Source organism: Rissa tridactyla, chromosome 1 (assembly GCF_028500815.1).
Source record: "Rissa tridactyla isolate bRisTri1 chromosome 1, bRisTri1.patW.cur.20221130, whole genome shotgun sequence".
NCBI lineage: Eukaryota > Metazoa > Chordata > Aves > Charadriiformes > Laridae > Rissa > Rissa tridactyla.
Genome location: NC_071466.1, coordinates 205,527,717 through 205,539,966, shown reverse-complemented (window position 1 = coordinate 205,539,966; position 12,250 = coordinate 205,527,717). Strand labels below are relative to the sequence as shown.

Here is a 12,250-nt window from a genome sequence, read left to right as displayed (position 1 = left end):
AAACCGATAAACATCTGTGCTGGACTGAGATACTGACAGTGGCTCTCAGTTTAGGGAAGGAAAAGGGCAAGCTCGCTAGGATAATTCCTCTAGTGAGCTGAGATTTAGGGAGCGCTCAACCCGGGGAGATTTGTGTTTAGTCATCAATGTGGCCTTTTTTCCTATGGATTTGTTCAATTGCCTAGACAGTGCAGTGTAAGTTTCACCATGCTGGAAGAAACTTTTTAGTATACTAAAAACCCAGTCCTTTGATTTACTTCAAGTGGTTGTTCAAGATGACTGCTGCTTTACTTCATTTGATGCTCTGCTGCAGTTGTGGTATGAAAAACTGTGAATAATCTCATTCTACTTACGCTTCATACATGTCATCTATGACTTTTGTAGAGCATGGTGTTATATTTGCTTGGTTACTACTTCTCCAAACCCTTACAGCAAATACATTCTGCACCTTTTATCTTCTTTTAGTTCTTTTTCCCTGTATCTTGAATTCTGCTATGTTGTTGTTTGTTTGGGGTTTTTTTCCTTTCTTGCTTTCATTTAGAAGGCCTGATCTGTGTATTATTCAAAATGGAGAGGTGCTATGGATTTATCATAGCAGCATTCTTTTTCATATGCCAGTCTTACTCATCCCTGTGCTCTTATTTTTTTGAACACTGTTCATAACTGAAGGGGTGTTTCTTAGATATGTTTACCAAAACTTACGGTCTCTCTTGTTTCCTAACAACTAATATGAGACAAACATTCTGTAAATAAAATCAGGGGCTTCTCCCCCTCCCTGCCCTCACTGTGCTTTACTTCGTCTATGTTAGAATGGGTGCACTGATTTGTACCATGAGTCCAGCTAGCCCACTGTCCTATCTCCAGCAGTAGTCATAAACAGATGCTCACAGAAAAGTAAGAACAGGACAAACATAAATGATATTTCATCTAAGAGTTCTCTTAGCTGTCAACTGTTTTCAGCCTGGGGGATTTTCTGAGCCTGATACAGCTCAGCTGCTCAGTGGGTCTCGCTTCCAAGTGTCTGCTTACCCATGTAAACAGTTTCAGTGTGAGAGCTTCCTAGCAAACTCCATGCCTCCTGGCAAAGAGTCGCACAAGGCATACCATCTATTCAGTTTCCTGCTGTTTTATCTTTTGGGTATGTGATATTCCAAGAACTTTCTGCAATTTCTTAGGGAGTTTTTAACTAGTCTGAATAACTTGGTGTCACTGATGAAACTTTTCAACCTTAGTATTTGTGCTAATTTCTGAATTGATGTAGTGTTGCAGATGATGCATAGTTTATAACTATAAGACAGTTTAGGACTAAGGATATTGTCAAAGACATCTGAAAATCCAATTTCATTCTCTTAAACAGATCAACTGTTACCTATGTATTCATTGTATTCAATACCTATGTATTCATTGACTCTCTCACTGAACTGTAGCAGGACTGTCTTATCAAGAAACTTTCGTAGGTTTGGCTCTTCCTGAAGAATTGTCAGTTATATTCTTACAGCTTTTTTTTTTTCCCCTGCTTAGCAAGTGCAAAGATTGCCTTGGCTTGTGTGTAGTACATTCATAGAGTCCATTCCAGGATTACAGACAATCAAACTGAAATCCAGCATCCCATTTATTACCCTTCATTTCTCTGGTACCAGGTGTGTCTGGTTATTGTAGCTGTTAGTAATTTAATATTAAAGTTTCTCCAGGATCTCTGAGTGACTATTATGTGTTACTCCAGACTTGATTGTGCTCAGGGGATAGAATTCATTGTATTAAGATCTGGAGAATCTCAGCCTTCATAAGGAGTTTCAATGTACGGAGCCTTTCTAAAGGTCTCACTAATGAATCCTGATTGATGGAAAAGAAATCATTTAGCTTTTGTCCTGTCTTTGAGATTCTTATTATATTCAGAAAGTCAAGCAGCACTGCAGACAGTCTTACAATCTTCCTTCTTGAATTTGGTTTTATTAGAGTGTAGGGTTTTTAGCTGTTCCACTTGGGTTTGTGGTAAGCTCATGCAATTCAGGTTCCCTGGGCAGTCTGTGGATTCTAATCCCCCTCCACTAGTTGCTGTTTGTCACCCCATAATTAGCATGATAGTATTTTCTGTTCATGCTGTTGTTCGGGCATATCCAGACATATATTTCCTGAAACGTAAATATTTTTTGTACTGAATTTTGTACTGTGGAATTGCTCCTTGCCAGTGAGGTTCTACTTTGTGTCCTTTCAGCTGTGGTTTGTTTATTGGGCTCTCTGAGTAGTAGTGCTTGGGTTGTTGCTTTTCTTTATCTAGGAAAGAATTATCCATTAAACATCATTGGATAAGCAAAACATCTTATCCCATGTAAAAACACATCTCAAACCAGAAAGAAACTGTTGTTGCTCTGCAAGCACTTTGGCTTTTCTTTAGCTTTCTGTGAATGCGTGAGGAGGATGTTAACTCTGTCCTGTTTAGACCATTTTATCTGACCTCTCTTTCTGTCACTTAGCTGTAAGAAGTTGAGAAGCTTATGTTAATGTCTCCGCAGTATTCCAGCTTCTTTCTTGGTTTTGGAAGTTACAGCATTTCATAACAGCTTTCGCAATTTAGGTTGGAGTTTCTCCAGGAAGTTAGCTAAAACTCCTTAGACCCTGAAGAGCATGTGCAGAAGATGCTAGATGATAAGCTTCAGTATGTATTTTAAACCAAAGGCAGCTCATAAGCAGCGCAGTAGGGCAAGTAGTAAAGGATCCTCTATTTCTGTCTTAGTGTCTAGTTTTATGCTGTGTATACAGTCTTTCAATATCATACACAATCTGATAATCCTCTCTGATACATTCAACCTTCTTAGATGATCGATGCCAATGAATTTCTCTTTAATCTAGCTTATTTATTTTCCTTCAGGTCACATGTATGTGTTAGGTATTTATTCCAGGGATGGTATAGGCAAATGGCTGTAGGTTCAGAGTCTGCTCAGCACATACACACAACCCTGTGTCCTGGCATGTTGAACTACATGTGGTAATTAAACCTGAAACCAGCTCTTTGATTTCTGGTTACTGTACATTGACTGAGTACTCAGGAGTAAACCCAGCTGAGGTCTTGCATAACCAGAGTTTGAGAATCATCTGTCCTGTCTTACTGTGTGTTTCTTATGTTTTGCTTTAGTAAGTACATATTATATTAGGTCAAAACCAGCACAGAGGGGACCTCAGGAGGTTTCTAGTTTGAGCTCCTGCACAAAGCAGGGTCAACTCCAAGGTCAGAAGAGGCTGCTCAGGGCTTTATCCTGTCTGGTTTTAAAAACGTCGAAGAATGATGACTACACAACCTCCTTTGTTCAAACCGTTCCAATGCTTTTTCCGTGTTATACCCTGCTGAAGAGAACAGAGGCTTCTATGCCAAAGTGAAGAAGGACAACCATGAGTGGTGAAGTGGTAGCCAAGCTTCACAGAGTAGAATACCAAAGTTCTGTCCCCTCTGGCACAGGATGAAGCAAACATGATCTAGGCTCACTTGTAAGCCAGTATGGGGTTTTAAGTTTTTGTTAGTTTATTTTTTTGTCAGTTCTCTCCTTGGGAAAACTTAACTCTTCCACAGTAGTCTTATTTAAGTCCATGAGATCACTTAGCTTTTTGGCTAAATACTGTATATTCTTGTGGAACTAAGTAAACTGAATGAATGTATGGATCTTGAACACTTCTGTGAATTACCAAAATGATAATTTTGTGGCATCACTTAGACAATTTTTCTGCCCACTTCAATGAGAGGGGAACCTAAGCTTCTGGGATTGCTTGTTTCTTCTTTTTGTTTTTTTTGTAAAAGTTAGTGGAAAGCAACTGTGAATGTTTACAACAGTGTATTTTTCTGAAGTCTTAACATATTAATGAGTTGGAAAAAAGATCAGTGTTTACTCCTAAGTATGGCAGACTTACATCCTTAGAGTAGCAAATACTGTAATCTGATGCCTTCAACAAATAGTTTTTCCTGGACTGAATTATTTTACATGCATGCTTACTTACTAGTAAGCTGCTTCTGTGAGCAGAGAAGTGGATTATCATGAAGCACTTCTAGTAGTCCAGGGCTGCTGAGTCACTTTAAAATAAGTAATTTTCCATTCTATTTCAAATATTCTAGTTTAAGGTGGCATTTCTGGGATACCACTGCCTACATTCTGATACCAAAGTTCTTTTTCTTTTTTTTTCTTTTTCCTTGCTATGTACCTTTATTTCCAATACAAATCCTTTGCATCTTGAAGATCTTCATGCATTCTTTGAGGTTTCTGTGGCTGAAGTTGGCTTCAGCCCTCATCTTTGCTAAGGAGGAATCAAACTAGCTATTTTTGGAGCTTTGGCACTGAAACAGATTGTATCCTGTTCCTCCTTGCTTGTTGAAATTCCGTTAGCAATATTATCCAGGTTTTAGCCTGCCTCCTTGTGGAGTCACTTATCCTTGCTTCAGAAGGCCTATTTGTGAGACAGAGAGGCTCCATTCCTTGTCCACTCATTTCTGCTATATCAAGGCTGGCAAAGGGCTGTGGCTCTGCAGAGGATCAAGGCACAAAATATGTTTCCGGGAATCCCTGATGTTTCTTAACCGCACGTTCATGAATCCCCAGACTTCTGTATCCTCTTCTGGCACCCATATTTGATACAGCTAGATTTACAGAACTAATCTACCTTTCAAATGATGGCTATAATATGCCCTGTAGGATCAGAAGTTTTATTAACCTTATCCTTATAAAAGTCCTACTAAGTTGGTATCGTGGCTAGACTGACTGCTTTTAAGCCTCTTCCGCTTTTGTCACCCCTTTTGACAGAAGCAATAAGGGCAAGAGGGTATCAAGCTGATTGAAGTCTAAGATTTGCACAAGCAAATTAGCTTTTTGACCTCTCTCTTCTCAGAAAGCAAAATAGCAGAAGTGCTGGATGTAGATCCTCCCAAGGACCGTGCAGTTTTCCAGTGGGTGAACTGAGTAGTTTTCAGCAAGACAGTTTGTATTTCAAAAATAATATTGCTTTCTTTTTGAACTCTCCAGGCTTGTGCTGTATGGGGACATACTGTTTCAAGCATAGGTGTTTGGAGAATGCCTCTATTTGTGTCTCTGCAAGAACCGTGTTTAAGCAATTCATCTGCTCCCTGAGAAGTAAAACCGTACGGAAAAGTTTTTTGTCTCAACTTCAGAACTTGCAGATCAGCAATGATCAAATTGAAATAGCTTTGATACCACTCAGATATTTCTAATCTGGTGAAACTGTCTAGGCTTTACGAACATAAAACCTTATGGTGCTGGCCCTCAGGTCTCTGATGATAGTCACCAGTCCATTTTGTCAGGTTTTGTGCTTTTACGTGCCTCAAAGCCTATCTTAGAGTTGATTTAAATTTAAGAAACATATAGTTTGATTAAAATCTTGGTTACAGTATTTCTTTTTTGGAAGTCTTCCATGAAGAGGCTAAAAAAATCATATCTGCAGATGAAACAGCTTTATGGAAATCCTGCTTATCCAGTCCACCTCTTCTAGCTCCATTTCTTAGGGAATTGTTACCTGTGAACATAGTCTGCATCATTCACTAAATTTAACCCCTTACCTTACAGTGGCAATAGGGTAGCATTCTTGCAGCAAAGATATAACGTGTTTTAGCTCTGCCTTTTGGATTCTCCTGGTTTCTCAGGTGGCAAAGCTTCCTTTCATTGTTTGTTGGAGCTCTCAGTCTCTCATCTTTGTGTTCTGCAAGCTACTGTTGTCATGGTTCCAGTGTTTGTCCAGAGCAGCAGTGTGATGGTATTGATCTTCAGCCTCTGCTGTGTCGCGGGTCTGACTTGGGGAATCTCATTGGGGCAGAGCTTGTTATACATACTGTGATTCTTCACATATTTCTGGGCACCTTAGCAGAACAGTGGAGGTGAAAGATTTTTCACAGGTGCTTAAATGAAGGTTTTCTTCCCAGATTGTCTCTTCTTTAGAGGCTCCTTACCTCTCTCTTAGTCCTTCAGTTATGTGTCTTGCAGCAAACACTGCTGACTGTTCAGTTTTTCTTCTTTCTGCCTTTTACCCTTAGAACAACAAAAACGCTTTTTTTCTCTCCTGCATTTACCTTTTGCCAGTTGTTACAGTGGTCATTAATATAGTCTGAATCCCCAGACTGTACATTCTCAAACTTCTTTCCAGTTCCTTAAACTCTGGGGTGAGTGCAAGTGGCAGAAAAATACTTTTGCTGCTCCTGCGTGAGGCACTGTGAGTCCATAAATTACTCCCTTGATAACAGAGTTAGCTACAAGACCTAGTGACTTTTCTTTGTGGAAGCCCATGAACAGTAATAAGGTGAGGTGATTCAGACTAGAGGCAAACATGCTTCTTCATGCCGGGGGGAAGGCAGGCCTTCCAGAAGGCTAGGGAAGAATGACGCATGCAAACTCTTCTGTACCTGTTTTTGTGTTATGCTGCTCACTAGTTGAAGCAGTGTAGCTCTAAGCAAGACCTACGCGTTTGTGCTGTTGAATCTTATTAGTCTACATGTGGGCTCAAACAACCTGCCAACCTTCCCACCCCTAATGTCTCAGTAGAATTGCTAATAGAATTGGTGACTAGGGTAGCTATGAGTTGGAGGTGGAGTTGGGAGTGGGTTAACAAAAGAACAAACAAAAACCCCTTCACTAAAGGACCACACCCTGCTGATTCCTTGCCAGAGGTTACAGTCACGCTGCTGCATCTTAATGTTTTCTTGAAGTTGGATGGCTATACCCAGGCTTACAAAATTTTCAGTGTCTGTTGTTGATAGTGACTAGCCTTGCAATTGAAAGTACGTGGCCAAATGTTGCAAGAAGATTCTTTAGTAACAAAGAAGCTGCTTTTTTTCCCTACTATATGTAGTTACTATATAAAGTGATCAAGTACTATGTTAAATAGATCTGACTCTTCTCATTCTGTTGCTAATAAAACTCTTTTAATTCTAGATTTGGATATCAAAACGTCAGGGACTGGCTGCGTGAAGATTCAGAAAATAGAATGTGATAACTGCAAAATAGAAACGGAGAAGGGGACTAGTGTCTTGCAATCAATAAAGGTACAAAGAACCCTCCCCTGCTCCATCAGTGTTTTAAAAGGGATTGTGTGGTGGCATAGAGTATAAAAACTTAAATACTGGTTCTGGAGATAAGAACTACTCTGATATTTCTAAGAGTTACAATGTGTGTAGCACCTCACCTTTATTTATTGCATACAATTACGACACAAAGTCCAAGTACCTTTGGTGATAGCCAAAGCCAACGGAAACAGTGGCAGCAGAAACCCTGATATCTGCCTTCCCTGCCTCTGAAAAAACAAAAAGAAAAGACAGACTGGGGTTTCCTGTCTAGTAGGTTTATAGCTGTCCTTGCTCAGTTGGGACTTTTTAGTATGCGGCTTGCTTTTTTTTTCCCCCTGTTTGTTTTCTTTAATAAGTGTGATGTATCAGTGCTATTGACAAACTCTTTAGGTTAATTTTCAATTAGAAGTTACACATTACATGTCCAAAATACCTGTCTGAAATATATCTGATAAATACTGTATCAGGGTCATGACCTTGTTTTTTCAATCTTAAGACTTCAGTTTTGCTGACATAGGCTTTTGTAGACATAATCAGAGTATATCTGAATTAGGTGCTGTTTGGGATCAAATTCAAGTGAATAATTGTGATTGTACCTACAGGAATTGATATAAATGCAAAAGACAGGCTTTTCAAATAGGGTAATTCCAATGTTTAAGTATTCTTGAGATATCAAAATCTTTCAATGTTTTTCTCTACCATGGTAAGAGATGATTTTATAGCACACATAGGAAACTGAACTTAAGGGGAAATTTAATATACAATAGATCTAGATTTACTCCATATTCAGTGAATTACAGACAGCTGGTATTTTCCAGATTTTGTGTGATTGACCGTATTACTCTTAAAAAGGTAACTAAAATCTTAAAAAAGTTAACAGTACTATATGTGTTGCTGCTGTCTAAAGTTTTGGTTAAAAACGACTCTGTTATACAATAATATGATTAATACATAATATGAGAAAGTAAGATAATTTGGGCCAGTAATAGTGACGGTAATCACAGCATGCTATCACAATTGTCAAGAATTTTTTGTGATGTCATGGAAAAAGAGGATTTTGAGGAATGACAACTAACTAATTTTGTTGGCATCTTTTCTCATATACAATCTAAGATGTGAAGGTTGTGGAATTTTAAAAACGATAAAGTCAGTTCTAGTTTCCTTGAAACCTCAAGTAGCAATGACACAATGCTCTCTAATGAACTGAAAAGAAGTCTGCGAAGTCCCCAGTTTGGGTCTTCTGAGACCAACTCCTTCACTACCTCATTATAGTTTAGAGGAGCTTGGTGTTGCTTTTTTCCTCGGTCAACTTCAAGCCTTGCTTAATTCACAAAAATGTCATAAAAACTACAAGTGTAAAAGACGATCCTTCCCCCCGCGCACCTGAATGTGTCTGCTGCGTTGGTGGCCACAGGAAGCTTCTTTGCTCCCTTAAGCCTCAGGTGAGAGGAATGGCCTTGTCACAGAAGGCATTTAAAATTAAAAGCGTTTAAAGTATCAAGGAAAAACTACAGATTTCAACTGAAACTCTTGTTAAAATAAAGCTTTTGTAGATTATAAGGCTTTGGCTTTTTTAACCAAAATAGTTACCCCCAGTATTCTTTTGTGTTGGGAGTGGTGATTGGTTGTCTCTGTTCTGGTTACTGTGACGGTTTCAACATTTAGTACTAGAGAAGATATGTTACCACTCCTGGCTTTGTTGACTATGAACTAGTGAGATGGAGGCTTTGAATTAAAATTAGCGTCCATGCAGGTGTTTGCAAGAGCAAACAATTGTTCAATTACAGTATTTCATAGATGTACAACCAGTTTTTATTCTGATGTTGTTTAAGAAGTACTGTAATTCTAATAAGTACAACTGTAACTCAGTTTTTCTAATACAGGTTCAGGAATTATACTCTCAGGAATTAGAAGAGAAGCAGAATTATTAACCTTTGGGTTATTTTCAAAGCTACTGAAAGTCTTATAGACTAGATTCTGTAGTGCAGCACAAGAGCCGATTCCACTTAAGCTAGTGTGCTTTGCTGAGCAAACTGAAGTGATACTGCCCTCCCCTGGACGGATTAAATAGCTGTCACGCTCTCCTCAAACCTCATTGAATAGCAAAGCAGGAGACCCTTTCTTTACAGTAGAGAGCAAAAGATCGTTGTTCAATGACTTTAAATACATCCAAAAAAAATCTAGTCATGTGGAGATTATTCAAGAGCGCCAGCAAACAACTTCAACTGCTGATTCTGTTAACTTGCCACAGACTGCAAAAAGTTGCCTATATAACTTGTAATTCAGAAGAAACTTGCTGATTTTTAGTATACTGTATGGTATCTTTACAGAATATCTAGAAATTTGGCATCTCCTTCCCTTGATCATGCATGCTAGTAATTGAACAGAAGAGTATTCTGTGTGAGTGTGTTTTAATGGATTTTGACTGGTACCCTTGGTGTGGTAGGCACTCGGCCAGTGAGGCTTGTTGATGGTTGTTTTATTGAGATTGATTTTTGTTGTTTTGTAATTGGCTAAAGCCCTGTTCATTCTGTCCCTTCCAAGTGTCTAGGTCAACTGATAGTAGCAGTAATTCCAAAATACAGTTGTGACTTTTAGGTCTTCTTCAGAGCGTAAGCTATTCCCAATGTCTTTATTGAGAAAGCACTGCTTCTTTTTAATTTTTTTCTCCTACTTCTTATTACAGTCCACCAGCTTAGCAGTGACAACGGGACCAAGGAGACCCTTTAATTTTGTTTCTGTGTTCAGCAATTACTTCTGACTCTTTGGCTGTGCCAGTGATAACAAGAATTTCCAGGTGTCTTGTGCACAGTCAGTGGAAGACCTGCCATGCTTTCTTGCCGCACGCCATGTCTGAGCCTAATTTGTTGTCCTGCCCTGCACCACTGTCTTTCCTTTCTTTGAACTGAACACATTTTTCTGTTTTTCTTTTAACATCTGCCATGGCTTTGACAGCCTTTTACCTCTTCCTTACTCAAACCTTTCTCCCTTGCTAGGAGAAGTCCTATGACAAGCTAGTGCTTCTTACTTTCAGCTAGTGGAATACTCCCTCTTCGTGAAAAAGCTACTTGACTGTTATAACTTGCTTCCTCTCTCAGCAAATCCTGCTGTCTGTTAGGTGTCTCTATTGATACCTAGCTTTGAAAACCTGTTGGTGTTGTGTTTTTTTTAAGAGTAAAAAGTTTGAGGAACCTGTCTTATTAAAGTTTTTTCTATCCCCAAAATGATAGTTAAAAAATTGAGGAAATAAGTGTGTATGTTGTGGTTTTGTTTTACTTAGTTATCAGTGGCCATACTGGTAGGTCACTGGTATACGTTAATTCTTCTAATCTTACGAGTTCCCATGTTTTCTTCAAGTTATATGCTTGGAGGATTTGCTCTTTAACCATTATTCTGATAATGTGCCTAACGTAACTGCCTCAAAGGAACTGTGATATCTGGCTAATTTAAGATGTAATTTAACTTTATCCTGCTTACTATATATGGAGAGAATCATCTCTTGTATTTTAACTGAACAACCGAGTTAATTACAACCTTTAAAAGGTCTGAAGCAGTATGATAGTCTCAAGGTGGGGGTGTTGTGGTTTACTGTGGGGAAGCCTCTTAAATGAAAAGGAGAAAGCGAGACTTGGGAACACAAAGTTTAAGAAACGCTGCTCTAGAGTTCTTCCTGTCTTATGAAACCCCATGAAACTTCTGGTTATTGGTGTTTCGTCAAAAATGTGTCAGAGCAGTATAAGTCCATGTCTTCCATATTGGAAACTTGATTTCATATATTTTTTTTTTAAAAGAAGTCCTTAATCTTGTTGCTATCTGATTAGACCTAGTTAATGCAATTTATCATGGCTTATCCACACAGGTGTTTAATAATCAAAATATCTTTAATATTTCTGATATACTTGATTGTCCAATTTAATGGATGTGTCCTAAATTAAATACTATCGACAGGAATAATACTCTTTTCAACAGAAACGAATATATCTGAAAATGGAGGTGGTGCTATGGGAGAATGAAGGCAGGGGGAGTGTGGGAAAGCTTATCCAGCCTGAATTATAAAAAATGCTGAATATTTTTTTTAATTCTATGTTATTCCAACGTTCATGCTAGTGAACTTAAGCAAAAGAGATTCGCTGTTGACATCTGTAGACTTCTCAAAGTCAGATTTGTTGAAGTTGCAGCTTATGAATACAGTTAGATTCTTTAAATCTGATTTTTAATTTTTTTCTTTTTTTATTCTCCCTTTTTACAAATGGTTGGATTTTGCTCTCAAGACCTGTGTGGTTTTTTTGTCTTTGAGATTAGTTTGTGTGTATTTCCATACATTTTTTTTTTCCTGTTGTCAGTTGTGTGTACCGCAACTGAGATGTATAAGGGCTATAGCATTTTTGAAACCTGTGTTCTTTGTGAAGAACTAGTGATTGTATGCAAAATACCTGATTTGAATTAAAATCTGGTTGGAGTGAAGCACTGTAGGATCTGGTTCTACTTGCAGGCCGAAGGTTTGCACTGGTGTGCATCCATAGAAGTTTATGGCTATACATACTACTCCCAGCATAAGTAGGTCTGTGGCATGTTTGTGTATATACATATGATTATCCTACAGACTACTGTGACACTGTAGGTTCCAGGTCCCTGAAAGCCTCCACTTTGCGAGTTCGTGTCTCACTGCCAGCTCATGTTTCGCGTCTGCTGCAGCGCTAGGTATATGCATACCTTGGTTTCCGGATGGCGCATAAATGAAACGCAAAGATCTCTCTTTCTTACCCTGCTGCTTATTTTAATATATACTGAGTGAGTGTTTTTTCTAGATCAAAAAAACCCCAAACAAACAAAAGACCCCACATCTACTGTGAATAAAGTGTTCCTCAGCATTGTTTTTTTCCCTTGTTTGGAGTTTGACTCCACTGGGAACAAACAGCACATTTGGCAATCACTTGAGAAGAAGTTTTCACAGTAAAATGGAAGTTTGTGATCCAAGGTGGTTATTGTGGTACAGCTTGAAAAACAAGATAACTTGTTTTCTAATTGTGATTATCCTAACCATATGTTTTTTAAACTCTTTTTTTCAGAGTCATAAAATCGATATACGGACAAACGGTGGCAAAGTAATTGGTCTTGGAACACTCTATGGAAATACAGATATTCGTGCAACAGAGAAGGGTGTAAGTAAGAAGTAAAACTTTCTCTTCAATGGCTTAT

General features: G+C 38.5%; 1 protein-coding gene across 1 annotated transcript in view; it reads left to right on the top strand.

Moving 5' to 3' along the window:
• FAM185A (family with sequence similarity 185 member A) overlaps positions 1-12,250 on the top strand; it is a 48,219-nt gene that overhangs the window by 1,191 nt on the left and 34,778 nt on the right. Inside the window, exons 2-3 of the mRNA XM_054202308.1 lie at positions 6,921-7,030; positions 12,121-12,213. Of these exons, the coding sequence (XP_054058283.1) occupies positions 6,921-7,030; positions 12,121-12,213 (203 nt within the window). The remainder of the gene's footprint in view (positions 1-6,920; positions 7,031-12,120; positions 12,214-12,250) is intronic.